General features: G+C 41.7%; 1 protein-coding gene across 2 annotated transcripts in view; it reads right to left on the bottom strand.

The window, feature by feature from the left end:
* LOC133539161 (lysyl oxidase homolog 4-like) overlaps positions 1-22627 on the bottom strand; it is an 83839-nt gene extending 61212 nt beyond the window's left edge. For both annotated transcript variants that reach the window (XR_009803198.1, XM_061881275.1), the window contains exons 1-4: positions 22475-22627; positions 21718-21968; positions 21080-21630; positions 14388-14599 (exon numbers count right to left, since the gene is read on the bottom strand). Coding sequence is in view for 1 of the 2 variants with exons in the window: in XM_061881275.1 (XP_061737259.1) it covers positions 14388-14599; positions 21080-21630; positions 21718-21967 (1013 nt within the window). In the remaining variant the exon portion in view is untranslated. The remainder of the gene's footprint in view (positions 1-14387; positions 14600-21079; positions 21631-21717; positions 21969-22474) is intronic.
* Positions 22628-24225: the final 1598 nt, after the last annotated feature.

Here is a 24225-nt window from a genome sequence, read left to right as displayed (position 1 = left end):
ACAAAATAAGAGTCTCCGAAAGCCAGCGCAAACAAGCGAGCAAGCTACGGAGTTTGCCGCCAATGTATTTCTTGTAAAGTGTATAAAAACGAATATGGACGCTGGACAAATAAGATGCCAAAAACCAACGACTTTCATGTGGTATTAGACAGAAAGGAGGAACTTTTTTTCTCCTCCATTTGAAAACGAGAACATCTGATTCCAATCAATGCAAGTCATCAGAATCAGGTAATACACCAACTTATATTCTTGTCTTCATGAAATATAGGAATCTATATGTTAAACATGCATGTATATTCATTAAAACACCTTCAACATGTGAACAAAAACGGCAAAATAAATAAATATAAACTATATACTGTATATATAAATGTATGTATGTATATATATAAATGTGTATATATATATATATATATATATATATATATATATATGATATGTGTGTGTATGTATATATGAGGTAGATCACCTCGACTTGGTCATTTATTAAGTAATTGATAAACGTTGACAAACTTATTGGGGTGTTACCATTTAGTGGTCAATTGTACGGAATATGTACTGTACTATCTAATAATAAAAGTATCAATCAATCAATCAAAAGTGTAAAGGAAAAAAGACACTCTTTATTTCAACCGTACTTCCCGTCAAAAGCCTAAAGACTGATCGCACAGTTCCTGTCTTCACAATAAAAGCGCCGCTCCATCGCGCCTGCGCTAACAAAATAAGAGTCTCCGAAAGCCATCGCAAACAAGCTAGCAAGCTACGGAGTTTGCCGCCAATGTATTTCTTGTAAAGTGTATAAAAACGAATATGGAAGCTGGACAAATAAGATGCCAAAAACCAACGACTTTCATGTGGTATTAGACAGAAAAGAGGAACTTTTTTTCTCCTCCTTTTGAAAACGTGGAGGTCTAATTCCAATCAATGCAAGTCATCAGAATCAGGTAATACACCAACTTATATTCTTGTCTTCATGAAAGATAGGAATCTATATGTTAAACATGCATGTATATTCATTAAAACACCTTCAACATGTCAACAAAAACGGCAAAATAAATAAATATAAATTATATACTATATATATATATATATATATATATATATATACTGTATATATATATATATATGATATGTGTGTGTATAAATGATATGTGTGTATAAATGATATGTGTGTGTATGTATATATGAGGTAGATCACCTCTACTTGGTCATTTACTGAGTAATTGATAAACGTTGAAAAACTTATTGGGGTGTTACCATTTAGTGGTCAATTGTACGGAATATGTACTGTACTGTGCAATCTAATAATAAAAGTATCAATCAATCAATCAATCAAATCAATGAATGCCTACTGAGGCTATGGTGCTGTTAAGTTATTGTGGCTCAATCTGCCATTTTTTTAATTTTCTTTTAATGTATTATTTAATATGTATTATTGTTTTAGTTGCTTAAGAGATATTCCTGGCTCTGAATTTGCTCATTGCTATTTTTATGTTTTTGTGCATTATTTGTTGCCGTAATCAGGTTACTCATCAGTTACTCAGTACTTGAGTAGATTTTTCACAACATACTTTTTACTTTTACTCAAGTAAATATTTGGGTGACTACTCCTTACTTTTACTTGAGTAATACATCTCTAAAGTAACAGTACTCTTACTTGAGTACAATTTCTGGCTCCTCTACCCACCTCTGGTCAATTTACAAGCCCTCAGAAGTATCATTAAGATCTGTTTTTACCGTCTGAGTTTTGGCCTCAAACAAATATTGGTCCCAAGGAACTCGACCATGTGCAACTGGGAGACTCTTAATTTCAGCAAAAAAACAAAGTTAGATCAACAAGAATGTTTGTCTTTGGCTGTTTACTGTCGGTAAAACATACTGGCGATGAACGCCATGTCCCCTCTCAAAGAGGTGCTTTAAGAGAATGTTTTGCAAGACAACAATGCAGTAAAAATGGATTTTTTGAAAAACAACATTAGCCACGTGTACATGGACAGAATTTATTTAACATGATCATCATTTAGACTAGAATGTTACCGTGTACATGGACCCTGAATAAAATTATCTGATTATGACGTACATTTTCATGCATCACACCTTAAATCGGAATATCGTATTTCCTTGAATTGCCGCCGAGGCGCTAATGAATTTAAAACCTCTTCTCACTCCTGCGCTTACCAAAGGCATGCGGTAAAAGTAAGCATGCGCTAATTATTTTAAAACCTCTTCTCACTCCGGCACTTACCAAAGGCATGCAGTAAAAATTTGAGTGTGATGTAAGCTCGGACGTTAAATCCTACTGAATAGTTCTTAATCTTCTTCCCTTTGGGCGATTTCAAATTACTGGTATTGAAATCAGCCTCCTCCATTTTGAAAATGATGACAGGGGAAGTGTCACTCGTGACGTCACGAGTTTGACAAGGCGGTAATACTAAGCATGCGTTAATTATTTTGCGAAGCGAGTTCGACCCGGCAGTAATTCAAGACAGGCGCATACTATATGCCCTGCGGCAATTCGAGGAAATACGGTACTTTACTTTGACAAGCGCAGAATCGAACAAAAACAGAACGGTGTGTTATTGTTTGTGCTGAGGTGCCATTTTTGGGGTCAATTTTGCTTGCTGCAGGTGCCGAAGAAGCAGTGACTTCCACTGTAAACAAACATGGCTTTGTGCATTTCTGCTTGTCTGACATTATAAAATTATCATTTCTTCCTTCTGTTCACTACTTTTGTTTGGGTTAATTATTTTGAAAGTGATGGAAAAGCGCCGATCTGACGCTGTGGTCAAAATTGTAATTGCCACAAAACACATTTTAAGATATTGAACACTCTACTGCCATATGGCGACTAAAGTGGATCATTTATCACGTTTCATGTGTCAGGTAAACCGTGTCGAATGGAGCCATGTATCACATCTTAAATCGGCATACTTTATCTTGACAAGCGCAGAATCGGACACAAACAGAAAGGTTTGTTATGGTTGGTGCCATTTTTTGGACAAGTTTTCTCCCTGCAGGTGCCGCGGAAGCAATGACTTCTTTTTTTTATTTATTTTTATTTTTGTGCATTTCTGCATGTCTGACCTTATCAAATTATCATTGTTTCCTTCTGCTCACTATTTTTGTTTGGGTTAATCATTTTGCAACGCAGTCATCTGTAAATGATGGAAAAGCGGCACTCTACATATTAACTGACACTGTGGTCAAAGTTGGAATTGCCACAAAACACATTTTAAGATATCTAACACTCTACTGCCATGTGGCAACTAAAGTGGATCATTTGTCACGTTTCATATGTCAGGTGAAGCGTGACGAATGGAGCTGTGTATCACATCTTAAAACGGCATACTTTAATTTGACAAGCGCAGAATCGAACACAAACACAAAAGGTGTGTTATTGTTGGTGCCATTTTTTTGGACGAGTTTGCTCACTGCAGGTGCCGAAGAAGCAGTGACTTCAACTGTGCTGCTTTTATATTTCCTGTATTTTATATTATTACTTGGAACTGTTTTATATCTACATTTCGTATCCTGTAAAGCGTCTTTGAGTACTCTGAAATGCGCTATACCAAATAAAATGTATTATTATTATGGCTTTGTGTATTTTTGCTTGTCTGACATTATCAATTTATCATTTTTTCCTTTTGTTCACTACTTTTGTTTGGGTTAGTCATTTTGCAATGCAGTCCGCTGAAGATAATGGAAAAACGCTAATCTATGTAGCAACTGAGACTGTAGTAAAAGTTAGACTTGCCACAAAACACATTTTAAGATATGTAACACTCCACTGCCATGTGGCGACTAAAGTGGATCATGTGTCACGTTTCATGTATCAGGTAAACCGTGACCAACAGAGCCATATGTAATACTGTAAAGCAGGGATATCAAACATTGGGCAGAACAGGTTCAACCCGGCCCGCGAGTTGAGTTTGCTTAGTGTAAAATTGAGCTGCATTTTTTTAATTGAAAAAAACTGCTGTTCTAAATGTGTCCACTGGATGTCGCAATACTAATTCTGTTAGGCAAGTAAATAGTTTATACTGGTGTACCAAGCAAGAGGTACACAGTACTCCCCCTCAACCAAACTTAACCTCTAAAGGCCTTAGTGGCCACATGCGTGGACAGCACCTTTCAGCTCTTATTTCCAAAATTGCTTACACGACTGAATTGGGGGTCTTATGCCGACATGTGGACACTCATACTGCCATCTGCTGGTTTCAGAAGAGTATAACATACAATGGAATTTGGAGGAAAAAAAAGGGTAAAAAAACAACAACATGTCACTACACTTGAGGTACATGTTTGTTACTTATGCACTAAGTACATCATATAAAAAGATGATTTTTTAGTTTTTATTCTAATTAGGGTCCAATAAGCCCAAAATAGCAAATAGAAATAAAAAAAACATTGGTTAAAAAAACCAGGAGTAAAATAAACAATGGGTAACACCGCTTAAAACGCTTCACTTTGATATGGTTCTGTGAAAATTTCTGTTTTGTGTGCAAATCTAAAGAAAGTGAACAGTCCAAATGACAAATAAGATAGCTGATACCGAGAAAAGTTTTTATTCATTCTTTATTTTGTTTTTTGTTCAATCCTAGACGGGCTGTCTTTTAAATTTGAATTGCCTTGTCGATACGATGAGATGAAATCTAAGTCCATTGTGTTCTAGAAAATGCACCATTTTTTCCCCTCAGTATTTTCAAACAACTTGAAGTGTTTTGTGTGACGTGTACATTTTCAGAACGTGCTTGTTCTATTTTGGGCCGAAGCAAAACAAAGAAAACCCTCTGAAGTTGTCCTAGTTGTATTTTTAACTTATCACACCATGATTCATCACCATGGGCTTCACGGTGGCAGAGGGGTTAGTGCGTCTGCCTCACAATACGAAGGTCCTGCAGTCCTGGGTTCAAATCCAGGCTCGGGATCTTTCTGTGTGGAGTTTGCATGTTCTCCCCGTGAATGCGTGGGTTCCCTCCGGGTACTCCGGCTTCCTCCCACTTCCAAAGACATGCACCTGGGGATAGGTTGATTGGCAACACTAAATTGGCCCTAGTGTGTGAATGTTGTCTGTCTATCTGTGTTGGCCCTGCGATGAGGTGGCGACTTGTCCAGGGTGTACCCCGCCTTCCGCCCGATTGTAGCTGAGATAGGCGCCAGCGCCCCCCGCGACCCCGAAAGGGAATAAGCGGTAGAAAATGGATGGATGGATGGACACCATGATTTTTGTCAGTGTGAAGAAAAACATCTAAAGGAGATTGCTAAACTACTGCTAAGAACCGTCCAACACTATTAAAAAGGAGTACATAATATTGGATAAAAGTCTGGACAGAAATACATGCGGTGTTTGGATTGTAAAACCATGCCTAAGCTTAAAGCCATCTAATGAAATATTGGAGGTTTCTTCTTGGCCAGCCACTATAGCAGCCATTCACAAATACATGGAAAAAAACAAGCACAAATGCCATAATTACCCTGTGGTTCACCAACCAACCTCTTTCAAATGTTGGTTTTCTTTCCATTTTTTTCATTATAAAAAAAATGGGTCAATTATCCACTGCACAAAAGAAAAATAATCTATTCTAAAAAATAAAAAATAAATCGTGTATAACAGTATCCTGTAATTAATCATCATGATAGATCAGCTGGAAGAGAGGTGGTTATTGGCTGGTTTTGGTGCTGGGAATGGACTCGGCCCGTTTGAGAACCACACGGGGGGTAATTATTGGAGACATGAGACAGACGGCTCGGTGCGGACGGGCGGTCAGTCTTCTTGTCCAGAAAAAGACCGAGTGGCCACACTGAGCACTGTTTGCGTGTTTGTTTGTGCGCATACATGGATCTGGTTTATGTCCAGTCTGGTGGGACACCTTGCAATACGGGCGGGGAGGTGTGTGTGTGTGTGTGTGTGTGGAGGGGGTTCCGGGGTGTAGACAAGTTGCGTTGATGGGACCAGACACTAGTGGTTTGCTAATAAGCGCTATTTGTTACTGTTTGCTGAGATAAATGTAGTACCTGGGTTTTCAATCAATCAATGTTTATTTATATAGCCCCAAATCACAAATGTCTCAAAGGACTGCACAAATTACGACTACAACATCCTCAGAAGAACCCACAAAAGGGCAAGGAAAACTCACACCCAGTGGGCAGGGAGAATTCACATCCAGTGGGACGCCAGTGACAATGCTGACTATGAGAAACCTTGGAGAGGACCTCAGATGTGGGCAACCTCCCCCCTCTAGGGGACCGAAAGCAATGGATGTCGAGCGGGTCTAACATGATACTGTGAAAGTTCAATCCATAGTGGCTCCAAGACAGCAGTGAGAGTCCCGTCCACAGGAAACCATCTCAAGCGGATCAGCAGCGTAGAGATGTCCCCAACCGATACAGGCGAGCGGTCCATCCTGGGTCCCGACGAGCGGTCCATCCTGGGTCTCGACTCTGGACAGTCAGTACTTCATCCATGGTCATCGGACCGGACCCCTTCCACATTTCATTAGCAATCCGTTCCAAAAACCGGAAGCAATCTTCCATGCATCCATCCATTTCTACCGCTTGTCCCTTTTGGGGCCTATCTCAGCTGCATTCGGGCGGTAGGCGGGGTACACCCTGGACAAGTCGCCACGAAGCAATCTTTCATATAAATAACGAAAATCCAATTGGTCCATTTCAGACCACAAACCCCCTGTCATGTAAAAAAATTAATAAACGATAAATGGGTTGTACTTGTATAGCGCTTTTCTACCTTCAAGGTACTCAAAGCGCTTTGACACTACTTCCACATTCACACACACATTCACACACTGATGGAGGGAGCTGCCATGCAAGGCGCTAACCAGCACCCATCAGGAGCAAGGGTGAAGTGTCTTGCTCAAGGACACAACGGACGTGACGAGTTTGGTACCAGGTGGGGATTGAACCAGGGACCCTCGGGTTGCGCACGGCCACTCTCCCACTGTCCAATTGGTCCATTTCAGACCACAAACCCCCTGTCATGTCTTGTGATCATGTTTTTTTTAAGTTAGCTTCTGTTACTTCAAGACTCCATTAGTTCCTGCATTTTTACTCCCTTGTTTTGTCACCATGGCGACCCATTATGAGACTCACGTACCTGTTGTCAATCATGACATAACTATTTAAGCCTGTTTTTTCAGCTGGTCGTTCTGGCGTCATTGATTGTCTCATGCTCGGTTCACTCTGTTTCATGCCATGTTTACTGCTTCGTGCAATTTTCATAGTTCATGCTGTTCTGCTCTCGTCACCGTAAGTGGTTTTCTTTTATGTCCATGGATCTGCCTTAGTGTTAGTTTTGTTCCTCGCAATAAGTTTTGTGTCTCCGCCTTGTGCGCGCCTTTTGTTTGCACTTTATAGTATAATTAAAACATGTATTTACCTTCACGCCAGGTCCCCGTCACCTTCTTTTGCACCCCGGGAAAACTAGCCACGCCGAAAACTGCACCAAAGTCCACGTTCTGACACAGCCATCCATTTTCTACCGCTTGTCCCTTACGGCGCCGGTATGAGACGCATTTTCTACCAGGCTGCGCAGAGACAATAAATAATTTATAACAGACTGCCTTTTCTCCTACTTAACTGTCGCAAGTCCCACCAGACACACAAATAGCTGTATTATAGAACTCCTTCTACGAAGTCGCCATTTGCTTTGTTACATGGGACAATGCACATTAATCCATCCATCCATCCATACATCTTCTTCCGCTTATCCGAGGTCGGGTCGCGGGGGCAGCAGCCTAAGCAGGGAAGCCCAGACTTCCCTATCTCCAGCCACTTCGTCTAGCTCTTCCCGGGGGATCCCGAGGCGTTCCCAGGCCAGCCGGGAGACATAGTCTTCCCAACGTGTCCTGGGTCTTCCCCGTGGCCTCCTACCGGTTGGACGTGCCCTAAACACCTCCCTCGGGAGGCGTTCGGGTGGCATCCTGACCAGATGCCCGAACCACCTCATCTGGCTCCTCTCGATGTGGAGGAGCAGCGGCTTTACTTTGAGTTCCTCCCGGATGGCAGAGCTTCTCACCCTATCTCTAAGGGAGAGACCCAAACTCATTTGGGCCACTTGTACCCGTGATCTTATCCTTTCGGTCATGACCCAAAGCTCATGACCATAGGTGAGGATGGGAACGTAGATCGACCGGTAAATTGAGAGCTTTGCCTTCCGGCTCAGCTCCTTCTTCACCACAACGGATCGGTACAACGTCCACATTACTGAAGACGCCGCACCGATCCGCCTGTCGATCTCACGATCCACTCTTCCCCCACTCGTGAACAAGACTCCTAGGTCTTGCACATTAATAAACATACAAAATGTAAAGGTGCCAAATCGTAGACAAAGGTCCAGTCTGCAGTCCGCGGCAGGTTGATGACCTAAGATCAGCGCCATGGTGAAGTTAAAGTGCCAATGATAGTCACACAAACACACTATGTGGCGAAATTATTCTCTGCATTTGACCCATCACCCTCGATCACCCCCTGAGAGGTGAGGGGAGCAGTAAGCAGCAGCGGTGGCCGCGCCCGGGAGTCATTTCTTTGTGATTTAACCCCCAATTCCAACCCTTGATGCTGAGTGCCAAGCAGGGAGGTAATGGCTCCCATTTTTATAGTCTTTGGTATGACTCGGCTGGGGTTTGAACTCACGACCTACCCATCTCAGGGCGGACACTCTAACCACTAGGCCACTGAGTAGAGTTGGTAGTTAAAGTGCATAAGGCAGACGGAGAAGTGCTAAATTGTTGCATATAATAATTGTGCTGAAGGTAGAAAATACACATCTTCTTTGGCCTAGTGAGTTAAAGTGCTGGTATTATCGCATGTTGTCCTATTATACAAGTAGTTAGCAATAACAGATGTATTTACGCATGGAAAATTGGACCAAAAAAAGCTGAGATTAGTGTATCTACGAATGAAATATTGCACAAAATATGAATCCATAATTTCAAGTATTTCTAGCTTTCTTATATATCCATGCTTTTGTCCTTGAATGTGACGGATCTCCCATTTCATGTTTTGTTCGTACACAACTGAGCTAGCCAGAGTGTATGTACTGTAGTTGTAATAACACGCATGGCGTGCTGCGTGTATCGTGATCAGTCTTAAAGTGACTCAGTTGTTGGACAGCTGACCCGGGACATTTGCTATTAAATCCGGGTAAGCAGTCCATTTATTTCGAACTAGCTTGGCTCCAAGCTCCACATTTTTGGCGTTATCACCTTCATTTTATATAATTATATATTTTATATATATAGTCGTCTTCGTAATCTGTTGCCAAGTTTGCCATGATTAGAACACACGTTTGATTCCGGAAGTGGGAACACACGTTGCCAGTCGTCAGACGTGCGCTGCTATGGAAACAGAAATCAATGCGCGGAATAAATCCAGATACTAAAGCGAACAAAAAGCCTACAACGAGCAAAAATGAGTAAAAAACAAAAGTCTATGAAGAACTTTTTTTGCAAAAGGAAAAGGCCAGGGGGCTCCCACTAAGTTTTTTCATGTATTTATTTTTCATGCATTTATTTGCTATATTTATCTGCCACACATGGAAGACCGGTCTGTGAAAATAATGCCTATATAAAACCGGTCCCTGGTGCAAATAAGATTGGGGACCTCAGTCTTACGGGGTGGCGGTGGGGGCTGGGGCCAATCTCAGCTACAATCGGGCGGAAGGCAGGGTACACCCTGGACAAGTCGCCACCTCATCACAGGGCCAACACAGATAGACAGACAACATTCACACACTAGGGACCATTTAGTGTTGCCAATCAACCTATCCCCAGGTGCATGTCTTTGGAAGTGGGAGGGGCTTATCCCCAGGTGCATGTCTTTGGAAGTGGGAGGGGCCTATCCCCAGGTGCATGTCTTTGGAGGTGGGAGGAAGCCGGAGTACCCGGAGGGAACCCACGCAGTCACGGGGAGAACATGCAAACTCCACACAGAAAGACCCCTGGCACGGGGATCGAACCCATGTTACAGCCTTACTCCCTGCGATGAAGTGGCGAATTGTCCAGGGTGTACGCCGCCTTCCGCCCGATTGTAGCTGAGATAGGCACCAGCGCCCTCCGCGACCCCAAAGGGAATGGATGGAAAAAATTAACTTATCCTCAAAATTCTACACACAATAACCCATATTGACAATGTGAAAACCTTTTTTTTTTTTTCTCTCGTTCAAAACTAGTCTTAATATACCTGTTAATTTATTGTTAACATCCGGCCAATTTCTGCTGTAACAAAATTCCATCGACATATTTCTAAAAATAGAACGAGCACTTATTCTTCTGTTTCACGTTAGTTTTGGGTGACACCACACATTATGGTATCGATCCATCCATCCATCCATTTTCTACCACTTATTCCCTTTCGGGGTTGCGGGGGGCGCTGGCGCCTATCTCAGCTACAATCGGGCGGAAGGCAGGGTACACCCTGGACAAGTCGCCACCTCATCGCAGGGCCAACACAGATAGACAGACAACATTCACACTCACATTCACACACTAGGGCCAATTTAGTGTTGCCAATCAACCTATCCCCAGGTGCATGTCTTTGGAGGTGGGAGGGGCTTATCCCCAGGTGCATGTCTTTGGAAGTGGGAGGGGCTTATCCCCAGGTGCATGTCTTTGGAGGTGGGAGGAAGCCGGAGTACCCGGAGGGAACCCACGCAGTCACGGGGAGAACATGCAAACTCCACACAGAAAGACCCCTGACACGGGGATCGAACCCATGTTACAGCCTTACTCCCTGCGATGAAGTGGCGAATTGTCCAGGGTGTACGCCGCCTTCCGCCCGACTGTAGCTGAGATAGGCACCAGCGCCCTCCGCGACCCCAAAGGGAATGGATGGAAAAAAATTAACTTTTATCCTCAAAATTCTACACACAATAACCCATATTGACAATGTGAAAACCTTTTTTTTTTTTTTCTCTCGTTCAAAACTAGTCTTAACATACCTGTTAATTTATTGTTAACATCCGGCCAATTTCTGCTGTAACAAAATTCCATCGACATACTTCTAAAAATAGAACGAGCACTTATTCTTCTGTTTCACGTTAGTTTTGGGTGACACCACACATTATGGTATCGATCCAATACCAAGTAATTGTAAAGTGTTTTGTCTTTATATTTTTGGGCGTCTGCAACAGATTTATTGGATTCAATCAATCAATCAATCAATGTTTATTTATATAGCCCCAAATCACTAGTGTCTCAAAGGACTGCACAAATCATTACGACTACAACATCCTCGGAAGAACCCACAAAAGGGCAAGGAAAACTCACACCCAGTGGGCAGGGAGAATTCACATCCAGTGGGACGCCAGTGACAATGCTGACTATGAGAAACCTTGGAGAGGACCTCAGATGTGGGGGGTTAACATCATTTCTTACAGCTGGAAGAAGATACCGTAGAAGTCCACTCTCCCACGTAAATGTTGTACTTTATTGGTACAGCACTTAATAAAAGTACTGTAGTTGTTTGTACTAGATTCTATTGTGTTGTGTTTTTTTTTTTTTACACAATATTTATTATCTAAAAGTTTGTTTTACTTTTCAAAACGGTGTTACATTATATTAAGTTGTGCTGTTTGGTGGTGGGAGACAAGCACTAATTAAATGTTTTATTTAAATTTTAATAAAAACCTAATTGTATTTCAGTTAAATACATCCATTTTATGCATCATTGATGAATATTTCACATTATTTTCTGTGTGTAAACTATTATCGTTCTTTATAAAAAGAAGTGTTTTGTCTTTATATTTTTGGGCGTCCACAACAGATTAATTGGATTAACATAATTTCTTACAGCTGGAAGGAGGCACTGTAGAAGTACACAATATTTCTTATCGAAAAGTTTGTTTTTCTTTTCAAAATTGTGTTAAAATTGTGCTGTTTGTTAGTGGGAGTGGAGGGGAAAGCACGAATTAATGATTTCAATTTTAAAAATACCTCATTTTATTTAAGTTAAATATTCACATCATTTTATTTAAGTTAAATATCCATTTTATTCATCATTGATAAATATTTCACATTTTTTTCTGGGTGTAAACTAATCGTTGTCTATTAAAAAAAAGTGTTTTAAGTTGATATTTTTGGGTGTCCACAACAGATTAGTTGGATTAACATCATTTCTCACAGCTGGAAGGAGATACTGTAGAATTCCACTCTCCAAACGTCCATCCATCCTTTTTCTACCACTTGTCCCTTTTGGGTGGCGGGGGGGGGGGGGGGGGGGGGGGTTGCTGGAGCCTATTCAGCTGCATTTGGGCGGAGGCGGGGTACACCCGGGACAAGTCGCTACCTCATTGCAGATTATTGGTACATTACTTCATAAAACTACTGTAGTTATTTGTACTAGATTCTTTTGTGTTGTTTTTTTTACACAATATTTTTTTATCTAAAAGTTAGTTCCATATTAAACAAGCACTTAGTAAATTAATAATAATAATAATAATAATAGATTTTATTTGTAAAAAGCACTTTACATTGAGGAAACCACCTCAAAGTGCCACAGTGTAAAAAATAGTAATGATAATAATGATAATAGTAAAAAGATAATAAAAATAAAATGTAAAACCAGAAACAGCCCAATAGCTAGAACCAGAATGCATGTCTATAAAACGGCTTTTTAAAAAAAAGATGGGTTTTTAAGCCTTTTTTGAAAGCATCCACAGTCTGAGGTGCCCTCAGGTGGTCAGGGAGAGCGTTCCACAGACTGGGAGCAGCGGAGCAGAAAGCTCCCATTGTTCGAAGCTTTGTCCGTGGAGGTTGGAGGAGGTTAGCCTGTGTGGAGCGGAGGTGTCGTGTGGAGGCTTTGGGGGTGAGCAGTTCCTTGAGGTAGAGGGGGGACATTTTCCATGGAGGCACTGGTGAGTTAGTAGGGAGATTTTGAATTCAATCCTGAATGGAACAGGGAGCCAGTAAAGGAATTTGAGAGTTGGGGTGATGAGGTCATGTTTCCGCACTCTCCTCAGGATCCTCGCAGCACTATTTTGTACGTACTGCAGCTTCTGGATGTTCTTGTGAAGTGAAGTGAATTATATTTATATAGCGCTTTTTCTCTAGTGACTCAAAGCGCTTTACATAGTGAAACCCAATATCTAAGTTACATTTAAAGCAGTGTGGGTGGCACTGGGAGCAGGTGGGTAAAGTGTCTTGCCCAAGGACACAACGGCAGTGACCAGGATGGCGGAAGCGGGAATCGAACCTGCAACCTGGCACGGCCACTCTACCAACCGAGCTATGCCGCTCCCTTGCTGGGGGTCCTGACAAGAAGTGCGTTGCAGTAGTCGAGCCTGATTTCAATACGTTGCTTTGAGTTACAAGTGTTTTGAGCAAAGAGCAGCGTTCGTAAGTTGAGGTTCTACTGTATATTTTCCCCCATTATCATTGGCTTCTATTTGCTGATTTGTTAACCAATATAGTACAGTAGAAGCATTTAAGTCTCACCTTAAAACTCATTTGTATACTCTAGCCTTTAAATAGACTCCCTTTTTAGACCAGTTGATCTGCCGTTTCTTTTCTTTTTCTTCTATGTCCCACTCTCCCTTGTGGAGGGGGTCCGGTCCGATCCGGTGGCCATGTACTGCTCGCCTGTGTATCGGCTGGGGACATCTCTGCGCTGCTGATCCACCTCCGCTTGGGATGGTTTCCTGCTGGCTCCGCTGTGAACGGGACTCTCGCTGCTGTGTTGGATCCGCTTTGGACTGGACTCTCGCGACTGTGTTGGATCCATTGTGGATTGAACTTTCACAGTATCATGTTAGACCCGCTCGACATCCATTGCTTTCCTCCTCTCTAAGGTTCTCATAGTCATTATTGTCACCGACGTCCCACTGGGTGTGAGTTTTCCTTGCCCTTATGTGGGCCTACCGAGGATGTCGTGGTGGTTTGTGCAGCCCTTTGAGACACTAGTGATTTAGGGCTATATAAGTAAACATTGATTGATTGATTGATTATGATGCTTGGCCCTATAAATGGCTGCAGGGTCTATTTGATGTGTTTTTGACATATTTTTTCTAACAACACAGTTTTCCCCTTCATCTACGAGTGCTTAAAATGTGAGCGTTTCATAACACGCACACTTGTATTCTGGGTCAGACATTAATAACACACTCCTTTGCTCTATTTTCCCGACACACCGAGGCCCAGGCAGCCAATGGGGCGGACGGTTCTGGTGGGTTTGGCTAATGCCGCAGTGAACAAAAGTCCTGCCAATTGTGGTCGCACTAACGGTAGCAGTTGTGGTCAGCGTCCCCGAGAAGGATGGAACAGGCGTCCGGGCTTCGGAGCAAGCATTCCGCAAAAGGAAGTGTCCACCGACCACAATTTTCCATCCCTTTCATAGCCCGGCCGTGCACGCTCACTCTATCACACACACTCACTCACCTGTAGGCGTTTTGGTCAAACGCCTCGGCTTCAGAGAACCCCAGCATGCCGCAGACGACCCGGCTGCTGGTGAGGTCCCATCCGTGGCTGCACACGTGACGCCATTTCCCAGCGTGCTTCACTTCCAGCACGCCTTCGTTCACCAAACCGCCGCGGCTGCCGGACAGCACGGCCCTCAGGCGAGCCTCGGTCAGCTGCGCGCTGTTAGAAGTCTGTCGGAAAACATGCAAAAAGGTGCGTTGAGGCTTTATTAGTGGTGGCCATTTGAAACGGCGAAAGAAAACAGTTGTGTTATTGGATTTTTGGGGGATTTAAATAAGGAAGAATTGCTTCGCTTGTAAAATTTTACACACACACATTGGCTGCAAATGACATGTAAGTATAGTAGTACTTTTGTTGATGTAGGACACAGTTTCTCACAAAGTTTTCCCCCAAAGTTTTCGTATACCACCTCAGTTGTCTTAAGGGAGTCTGTTCGCCAGCGTATCATTGAAAGAATCCCAGGCGTTGGTTACTCAATCTCCATACTTTACAGTCCACCATAGGGCCAAATAAAGTTGTGAGTGCCAGCACTTTGATAACAAAGGTGGGAAACGGTATTGAGTACAAGAAATATTTTGAAAGAAATGAGAATAAATAAATAATAATTTTTTTTTTAAATTGAGTATGGCTGCAAAACAATCCACCATAAGGCCAAATAAAGTTGCGAGTGCCAGCACTTTCAAAACAAAGGTGGGAAACATTATTGATTAGAAGAAATAATAAAAAAAATAAAAATAAGAATAAATAAATAAATAAGGAACATATACACATATATATACCGTATTTCCTTGAATTGCCGCCGGGGCGCTAATTAATTTAAAACCTCTTCTCACTCCTGCGCTTACCAAAGGCATGCGGTAAAAGTAAGCATGCGCTAATTATTTTAAAACCTCTTCTCACTCTATCACACACTTACCAAAGGCATGCAGTAAAAATTAGAGTGTGATGTAAGCTTGGACCTTAAATCCAACTGAATAGCTCTTAATCTTCTTCCCTTTATGCGATTTCAAATTACCGGTATTGAAATCAGCCTCCTCCATTTTGAAAATGATAACAGGGGAAGTGTCACTCGTGACGTCACGAGTTTGACCAGGTGGTAATACTAAGCATGCGCTAATTATTTTGCGAATCGAGTTTGACCCGGCAGTAATTCAAGGCAGGCGCATACTATATGTATATATATGTATATATGTATATATATATATATATATATATATATTTAATGAGTATGAGTGCAAAACAATCCACCATGGGGCCAGATAAAGTGGTGAGTGCCATCACTTTGATAACAAAAGTGGGAAACATTATTGATTACAACAATTACTTTGAAAGAAATAAGAATAAATAAATTAGGAATACATAATTTTTTTTTTTTGATGAATTTGACTGCAAAACAATCCACCATGGGGCCAAATAAAGTGGTGAGTGCCAGCACTTTGATTACAAAGGTGGGAAACATTATTGATTACAACAAATAATTTGAAAGAAATAATAAGAATAAATAAAATAAATGAAAATAATAATAAAAAACATTTAAAAAAAATAGAAAAAAATATATATATATATTATACAATAAATAATTGGAAATAAATAATTAAGAAATATATTTATACATCATTTTTATTGAGTGTGACTGCAAAACAATCCACCATGGGGCCAGATAAAGTGGTGAGTGCCATCACTTTGATAACAAAAGTGGGAAACATTATTGATTACAACAATTACTTTGAAAGAAATAAGAATAAATGAATTAGGAATACATAATTTTTTTTTTTTTGATGAATTTGACTGCAAAACAATCCACCATGGGGCCAAATAAAGTGGTGAGTGCCAGCACTTTGATTACAAAGGTGGGAAACATTATTGATTACAACAAATAATTTGAAAGAAATAATAAGAATAAATGAAAATAATAATAAAAAACATTTTTAAAAAAATAGAAAAATATAAATATATATATATATATATTATACAATAAATAATTGGAAATAAATAATTAAGAAATATATTTATACATCATTTTTATTGAGTGTGACTGCAAAACAATCCACCATGGGGCCAAATAAAGTTGCGAGTTGCCAGCACTTTGATAACAAAGGTGGGAAACATTATTGATTACAATAAATAATTCCAAACAAAGTGCGCAGGGAGCATCTGTGTGGTTCTCCTCCTCCCTCTCTGCTCTTGTCTTTGCCAACAAGTCTTCATTCTGGGCACAAGTGAAAATAACTATTCACATATCCATTTTATTGAAATATTTAAATAATACCAAATTGTATTCAAGTTCAATACTCCACATAACGTGTGGAGTTCCCCAGGGTTCGGTCCTTGGCCCTGCACTCTTCAGCATCTACATGCTGCCGCTAGGTGACATCATACGCAAATACGGTGTTAGCTTTCACTGTTATGCTGATGACACCCAACTCTACATGCCCCTAAAGCTGACCAACACGCCGGACTGCAGTCAGCTGGAGGCGTGTCTTAATGAAATTAAACAATGGATGTCCGCCAACTTTTTGCAACTCAACGCCAAAAAAAACGGAAATGCTGATCATCGGTCCTGCTAGACACCGACCTCTATTTAATAATACAACTCGAACATTTGACAACCAAACAATTAAACAAGGCGACACGGTAAAAAATCTGGGTATTATCTTCGACCCAACTCTCTCCTTTGAGGCACACATTAAAAGCGTTACTAAAACGGCCTTCTTTCATCTCCGTAATATCGCTAAAATTCGCTCCATTCTGTCCACTAACGATGCCGAGATCATTATCCATGCGTTTGTTACGTCTCGCCTCGACTACTGTAACGTATTATTTTCGGGTCTCCCCATGTCTAGCATTAAAAGATTACAGTTGGTACAAAATGTGGCTGCTAGACTTTTGACAAGAACAAGAAAGTTTGATCACATTACGCCTGTACTGTATATACCTTTATATACATATATACATACATATATATCTATACTGTATATACCTTTATATACATATATACATACATATATACCTGTACTGTATATAACTTTATATACATATATACATACATATATACCTGTACTGTATATACCTTTATATACATATATACATACATATATACCTATACTGTATATACCTTTATATACATATATACATACATATATACCTGTACTGTATATACCTTTATATACATATATACATACATATATACCTGTACTGGCTCACCTGCACTGGCTTCCTGTGCACTTAAGATGTGACTTTAAGGTTTTACTACTTACGTATAAAATACTACACGGTCTAGCTCCATCCTATCTTGCCGATTGTATTGTACCATATGTCCCGGCAAGAAATCTGCGTTCAAAAGACTCCGGCTTATTAGTGATTCCTAGAGCCCAAAAAAAGTCTGCGGGCTATAGAGCGTTTTCTGTTCGGGCTCCAGTACTCTGGAATGCCCTCCCAGTAACAGTTCGAGATGCTACCTCAGTAGAAACATTTAAGTCTCACCTTAAAACTAATTTGTATACACTAGCCTTTAAATAGACCTCCTTTTTAGACCAGTTGATCTGCCGCTTCTTTTCTTTTTCTCCTCTGTCCCCCCCCTCCCTTGTGGAGGGGGTCCGGTCCTATGACCATGGATGAAGTACTGTCTGTCCAGAGTCGGGACCCAGGATGGACCGCTCGCCTGTGTATCGGTTGGGGACATCTCTACCCTGCTGATCTGACTCCGCTTGGGATGGTTTCCTGTGGACGGGACTCTCGCTGCTGTCTTGGATCCGCTTTGATCCGAACTCTCGCGGCTGTGTTGGAGCCACTATGGATTGAACTTTCACAGTATCATGTTAGACCCGCTCGACATCCATTGCTTTCGGTCCCCTAGAGGGGGGGGGTTGCCCACATCTGAGGTCCTCTCCAAGGTTTCTCATAGTCAGCATTGTCACTGGCGTCCCACTGGGTGTGAATTTTCCCTGCCCTTATGTGGGTTCTTCCGAGGATGTCGTAGTCGTAGTGGTTTGTGCAGCCCTTTGAGACATTTGTGATTTGGGGCTATATAAATAAACATTGATTGATAACTTTATTTAAGTTAAATATCCATTTTATTCATCATTGATGAATAGTTCACATTATTGTTCTCTATAAAACGTGTTTTGTGTTCATATTTTTTAATAGATTTATTGGATTAACATCATTCCTCATGGGGAATATTACCTATAACAGTTTACGAATGAAAACCAAGATACCACTGTACTGTACTGTACTGTACTGTACTATTGCAAGTGTCAAGTTTGTGTGTGTGGTAAATATGTGCTCATATGTGATTTTTTTCTGTTGCTCAATGTTTATCTTTCCCTTCTAACTCTTTACGTGGCACCAGCAGGTGGTAACACCATACTGTATGTCTGTTCTTGGGTGGGGTTGCAATGAAAACTCATTTTGTTCCAGTGACAATAAATTCCGTTCTATTTTCTTTTGTTCTTTAATTAGCTGTAAGTTAAGTTGGGTTGTTGGAGTTTTCCTATGCACATGTTGAGAGTAGGAGTCCATTTCCAACCCTTAATGAACATTCTACTAGGGTGTCCAAACTATTTCAAAGCATGCAATTTTGGCCCTTTTGATGTTTTTCATTGGGGGGAAGAAAAAAAAAAACCTAACCCATCCATCCATCCATTTTTCTACCGCTTGTCCCTATCTTAGATGTATTCGGGCGGAAGGTGGGTACACCCTGGACAAGTCGCAAAACCTAACCTAAGTAGCAAAAACATTGTAAAGGTGCTGAAACAAGGCCATCCATAAAAAAGTGATTCTTTAGAAAAACTTTTTTTTCCCCATCCATCCATTTTCTACCGCTTGTCCCTTTTTTGGGGTTGCGGGGGGGGTTGGTGTCCAAACTATTTCAGAGCATGCAATTTTGGCCCTTTTGATGTTTTTCATTGGGGGGAAGAAAAAAAAAAACCTAACCCATCCATCCATCCATTTTTCTACCGCTTGTCCCTATCTTAGATGTATTCGGGCGGAAGGTGGGTACACCCTGGACAAGTCGCAAAACCTAACCTAAGTAGCAAAAACATTGTAAAGGTGCTGAAACAAGGCCATCCATAATAAAGTGATTCTTTAGAAAAACTTTTTTTTCCCCATCCATCCATTTTCTACCGCTTGTCCCTTTTTTGGGGTTGCGGGGGGGTCGCTGGAGCCTATCTCAGCTGCATTCAGGTGGAAGGCGGAGTACACCCTGGACAAGTCTCCACCTCATCACAGGGCTTTTTATTTTTTCAAAGAATAAATGTCTATTATGGGCTTCACGGTGGGAGAGGGGTTAGTGCGTCTGCCTCACAATACGAAGGTCCTGCAGTCCTGGGTTCAAATCCAGGCTCGGGATCTTTCTGTGTGGGGTTTGCATGTTCTCCCCGTGAATGCGTGGGTTCCCTCCGGCTTCCTCCCACCTCCAAAGACATGCACCTGGGGATAGGTTGATTGGCAACATTAAATGGTCCCTAGTGTGTGAATGTTGTCTGTCTATCTGTGTTGGCCCTGCGATGAGGTGGCGACTTGTCCAGGGTGTACCCCGCCTTCCGCCCGATTGTAGCTGAGATAGGCGCCAGCGCTCCCCGCAACCCCAAAGGGAATAAGCGGTAGGAAATGGATGGATATGCAGAACTGGGCAGCACGGTGGAAGAGTGGTAGGTGCGTCTGCCTCACAATACAAATGTCCTGTGTAGTCCTGGGTTCAATTCCGGGCTCGGGATTATTCTGTGTGGAGTTTGCATGTTCTCCCCGTGAATGCGTGGGTTCCCTCCGGGTACTCCGGCTTCCTCCCACCTCCAAAAACATGCACCTGGGGATAGGCCCCTCCCACCTCCAAAGACATGCACCTGGGGATAGGTTGATTGGCAACACTAAATGGTCCCTAGTGTGTGAATGTTGTCTGTCTATCTGTGTTGGCCCTGTGATAAGGTGGCGACTTGTCCAGGGTGTACCCGGCCTTCCGCCCGATTGTAGCTGAGATAGGCGCCAGCGCCCCCCGCCACCCCAAAAGGGAATAAGCGGTAGACAATGGATGGATGGATAAATGTCTATTATTATTATTATTATTATTATTTTAAACATTTCTTCGCTGTGTGTATACGTCTTATGTCAGCAGCCAAGAGGGGATTTTATACTCTGCAACTTGTTTTGGAAATATTTTGTCATTTTGACACCAAATTGACTGCGAGAGTCAGTCAGAATCGGATTCCGTATCAAATCGAATCATGAGATCCATATAAACAAGTGACCAAAAATTGCCAACTTTCTTGTTACTTTGTACTTTTTTGTGTCCCTTTTTTTTTTTTTTAAGGTGAAATTACCCTCTGCATTTGATCCATCCCCCTGTTCCACCCCCTGGGAGGTGAGGGGAGCAGTGAGCAGCAGCCGTGGCCACGCTCGGGAATCATTTTTGGTGCTTTAACCCCCAATTCCAACCCCTGATGCTGAGTGCCAAGCAGGGAGGTAATGGGTCCCGTTTTTTATAGTCTTTGGTATGACTCACGACCTACAGATCTCAGGGCGGACACTAACCACAAGGCCACTGATAAGGTTTCTCTTTGTGGGCTAAAATGTTGGAGGTCGGATGAAACAAATCAAGGGTGCTAAGATAGTACCTTGGGGGACACCGCCCCAGTGAGGGTATGGTTTACCTGGCTGGTGTGTGGGTCAGTCTCGGCCGGCGTCTGCGGATAAACCGGCTCTGCTTCGACGTGGTTCCCACTGTACGGTTGGTTTCTGCTCGTCTCTCGCTCGGCCTGGCGCCTCGACGCCGGCGTCCCTCTCCTGGACGTGTCCTGCTCCCGTCTTTGTGCCGGCCTGGGCGACAGCTGGGTGGTCGGGCCCCGGTACCGCCGCAGAATCTGTATCTCGTGGCCGTTCTCCTGCGGCGAGATCCTGCTACGGCCGGAGGACGGCGGGTTGCGATGGAGGGCGATCTCGTGGCCTCGGCCGTGAGCAGACGGCACGTATGATTGCGGCGGCGGCGGCGGCGTGTTCGGAGTTCTCTGCGTCGACTCTCTCGGTTCATTCCTGGAGGTGGAAAGAGCATTTCCTCCGGAGAAACCAGGCCTCCTTTCCGGGCTGCAAATGATTCCCAGGTCCTCAACGTGGGTGCAGTCGTGGACCCCCCAACCATTGGAGCCACATTCTGCAATAGAGGACTCACTTCCCCCACATTTGACATTATCCAACCAGATCTGACCTAAAAAGGAGATTACGGGCTCAATTTGAGGACCTTAACTGAGAGCTCTCTTTACCGTCGACCGGGGGGGGGGGGGGCGATACGCACCTTGTCCCTGGCCGAACCTGGAACTGGGCGCCCAGGTAAAGCTGCGCTGGAAGCCCAGCTGCTTGCACACCACGTTAACCAGGTTGAGGTCCACCTGGTCGTCGCACACCGTGCCCCACACGCCGTCGTGCAGCACCTCCACGCGGCCCTCGTTGGCTTGGCGACCGCCCGCCAGCCGCACTTCCTGCGCGGGCAGCTCGGCCGGGTAGAGAAGGAGAAGCAGGAGGAGAGCGGGGCTGAGGAACAGCATCCTGGAGCGGGAAGAGGAGACGTGGGCAATGTTAGCTGAGCAGGAATGCGGGCGCCGCAAAATTCCCTGAAATCATCCAACGCCATGTTGACATTCCTTCCTTTGACAGAGCGTATAATTAGAAAAGGGCTCCTCTTTCCCTAATGTGGCATTCCAGGGCGGAGCAAAGGATTTATTGCTGTATTTCCCCCCCCCCCCATAACTTTATTGATAGTCGCCTGCAGGGACAACGAGGAGCTTGAGGGACGCTGCACAAACAGGCCGGGCTAAAAGTAGACCCCGAATCCAGCCAAAGGAAACCGCAAACCGTCAAGTCGGGCGGCACACGTTCAGCCGGCAGACACAAAAGCAAACAAACGTCGTGAAATTGTAGCGAGCGGCAGGTGAGCGTCATTGCGAAGTCCAAAAGAGGTGAGGTCAAAGGTCAATTAGGAACACCTTGATGAGCTTTAACCTGATTGTAGATGCCAGCTGAGCATAGCAGTGAGAGGATGAAGAGGAACTCACCTTCCTGTTGGTCTCAACCTGGAGTCAGCGGGAGAGAAGGAGCGAGGGAGCACTGGAGGGGAAAAAAGCAGCGACTTTGCTTCTGCTGTCCCTCTATTCTCCTCTTTTCCCTCCCTCTTTCGTCTTCTGTCACTCCCTCTCTTGAGATGTTTATCCATCCCTCCCATTTGACTCAATGCACTTATTCACATTTGTTACAAAAAAAAAAGTGTTTTTCCTCCTGAAATCTTTGTTCTATAACTCGCTGGAGTTACGAGGATATCATATATTTTTTTACATTTGATCTGTATATAAGTCAGTATGTTCTACTTACACAAGTCCATCATTTTATGTCTGCATACATAGTCCCTATAGTCCTCACCGATTTGCACTCAACCAGAGGTCTTCAACACGGGGTCTGCGTCCCCTGTTGGGTGTTGTGAAATTCTTGGTTGATTAAACTTAACTTTTTAACATTAAACTTCAAATTTTGCGGTTTCACCACATCGTAGATTATTTTTAAAATCTATTTAACATTTTTTAAAAACAAATTCTATAATTTTTAGGGTCTTAAATTAAACATTTCCAAGCATAAAAACGTCTAAATAAACAAGACAATATCAATACTATTTAAACATTTTTGGAGAATATTTTAAAAATGTTTGGGTTCCCAAAACAAGCATTTCTAAGCATGAGAATGTCTAAATAAATTTGAAATATCAATACTTTTATTTATTTTTTTAAAGCATACTCTACATTTTTGGGTCCTAATTTAAACATTTCCAAGCATAAAAACGTCTAAATAAACAAGACAATATCAATACTATTTAAACATTTTTGGAGAATATTTTAAAAATGTTTGGGTTCCCAAAACAAGCATTTCTAAGCATGAGAATGTCTAAATAAACTTGAAATATCAATACTTTTATTTATTTTTTTAAAGCATGCTCTACATTTTTGGGTCCTAATTTAAACATTGCTAAGCATAAAAATGTCTGAATAAACAAGAAATACAAAATACTATTTAAACATTTTTAAGCATATTTTACAATTTTTGGGTGTCATAAAATAAGCATGTCCAAATCCAAGCATTAAAATGGCTAAATAAAAACATATCAATAATATTTGAAAACATTTTAAGCATACTTTCCTATTTTTTGGGGTCTTAATTAAAGCATTTCCAAGCATTAAAAAATGTATAAAAATATCAAGAAATATCAATACTATTAAACATTTTTAAGCTTTTTTTTTTAAATTTTGAGGTCTTAATTTAAGCATTTCCAAGCATAAAAATGTGTAAATAAACAAGAAATATCAATACTATTTACATATTTTTATGCATATTCTACAATTTTTGAGTCTTAAATTAAACATTTCCAAGCATAAAAACGTATAAATAAACAAGACAATATCAATACTATTTAAACATTTTTGGGGAATATTTTAAAAATGTTTGGGTTCCTAAAACAAGCATTTCTAAGCATGAGAATGTCTAAATAAACTTGAAATATCAATACTTTTATTTATTTTCTTAAAGCATACTCTACATTTTTGGGTCCTAATTTAAACATTGCTAAGCATAAAAATGTCTGAATAAACAAGAAATACAAAATACTATTTAAACATTTTTAAGCATATTTTACATTTTTTGGGTGTCAAAAAATAAGCATGTCCAAATCCAAGCATTAAAATGTCTAAATAAAAACATATCAATAATATTTAAAAACATTTTAAGCATACTTTCCTATTTTTTGGAGTCATAAAATGAGCAT

Source organism: Nerophis ophidion, linkage group LG20 (genome assembly GCF_033978795.1).
Source record: "Nerophis ophidion isolate RoL-2023_Sa linkage group LG20, RoL_Noph_v1.0, whole genome shotgun sequence".
In the NCBI taxonomy this organism is placed as follows: Eukaryota; Metazoa; Chordata; class Actinopteri; order Syngnathiformes; family Syngnathidae; genus Nerophis; species Nerophis ophidion.
This window is presented reverse-complemented; position numbering and strand designations above follow the sequence as displayed.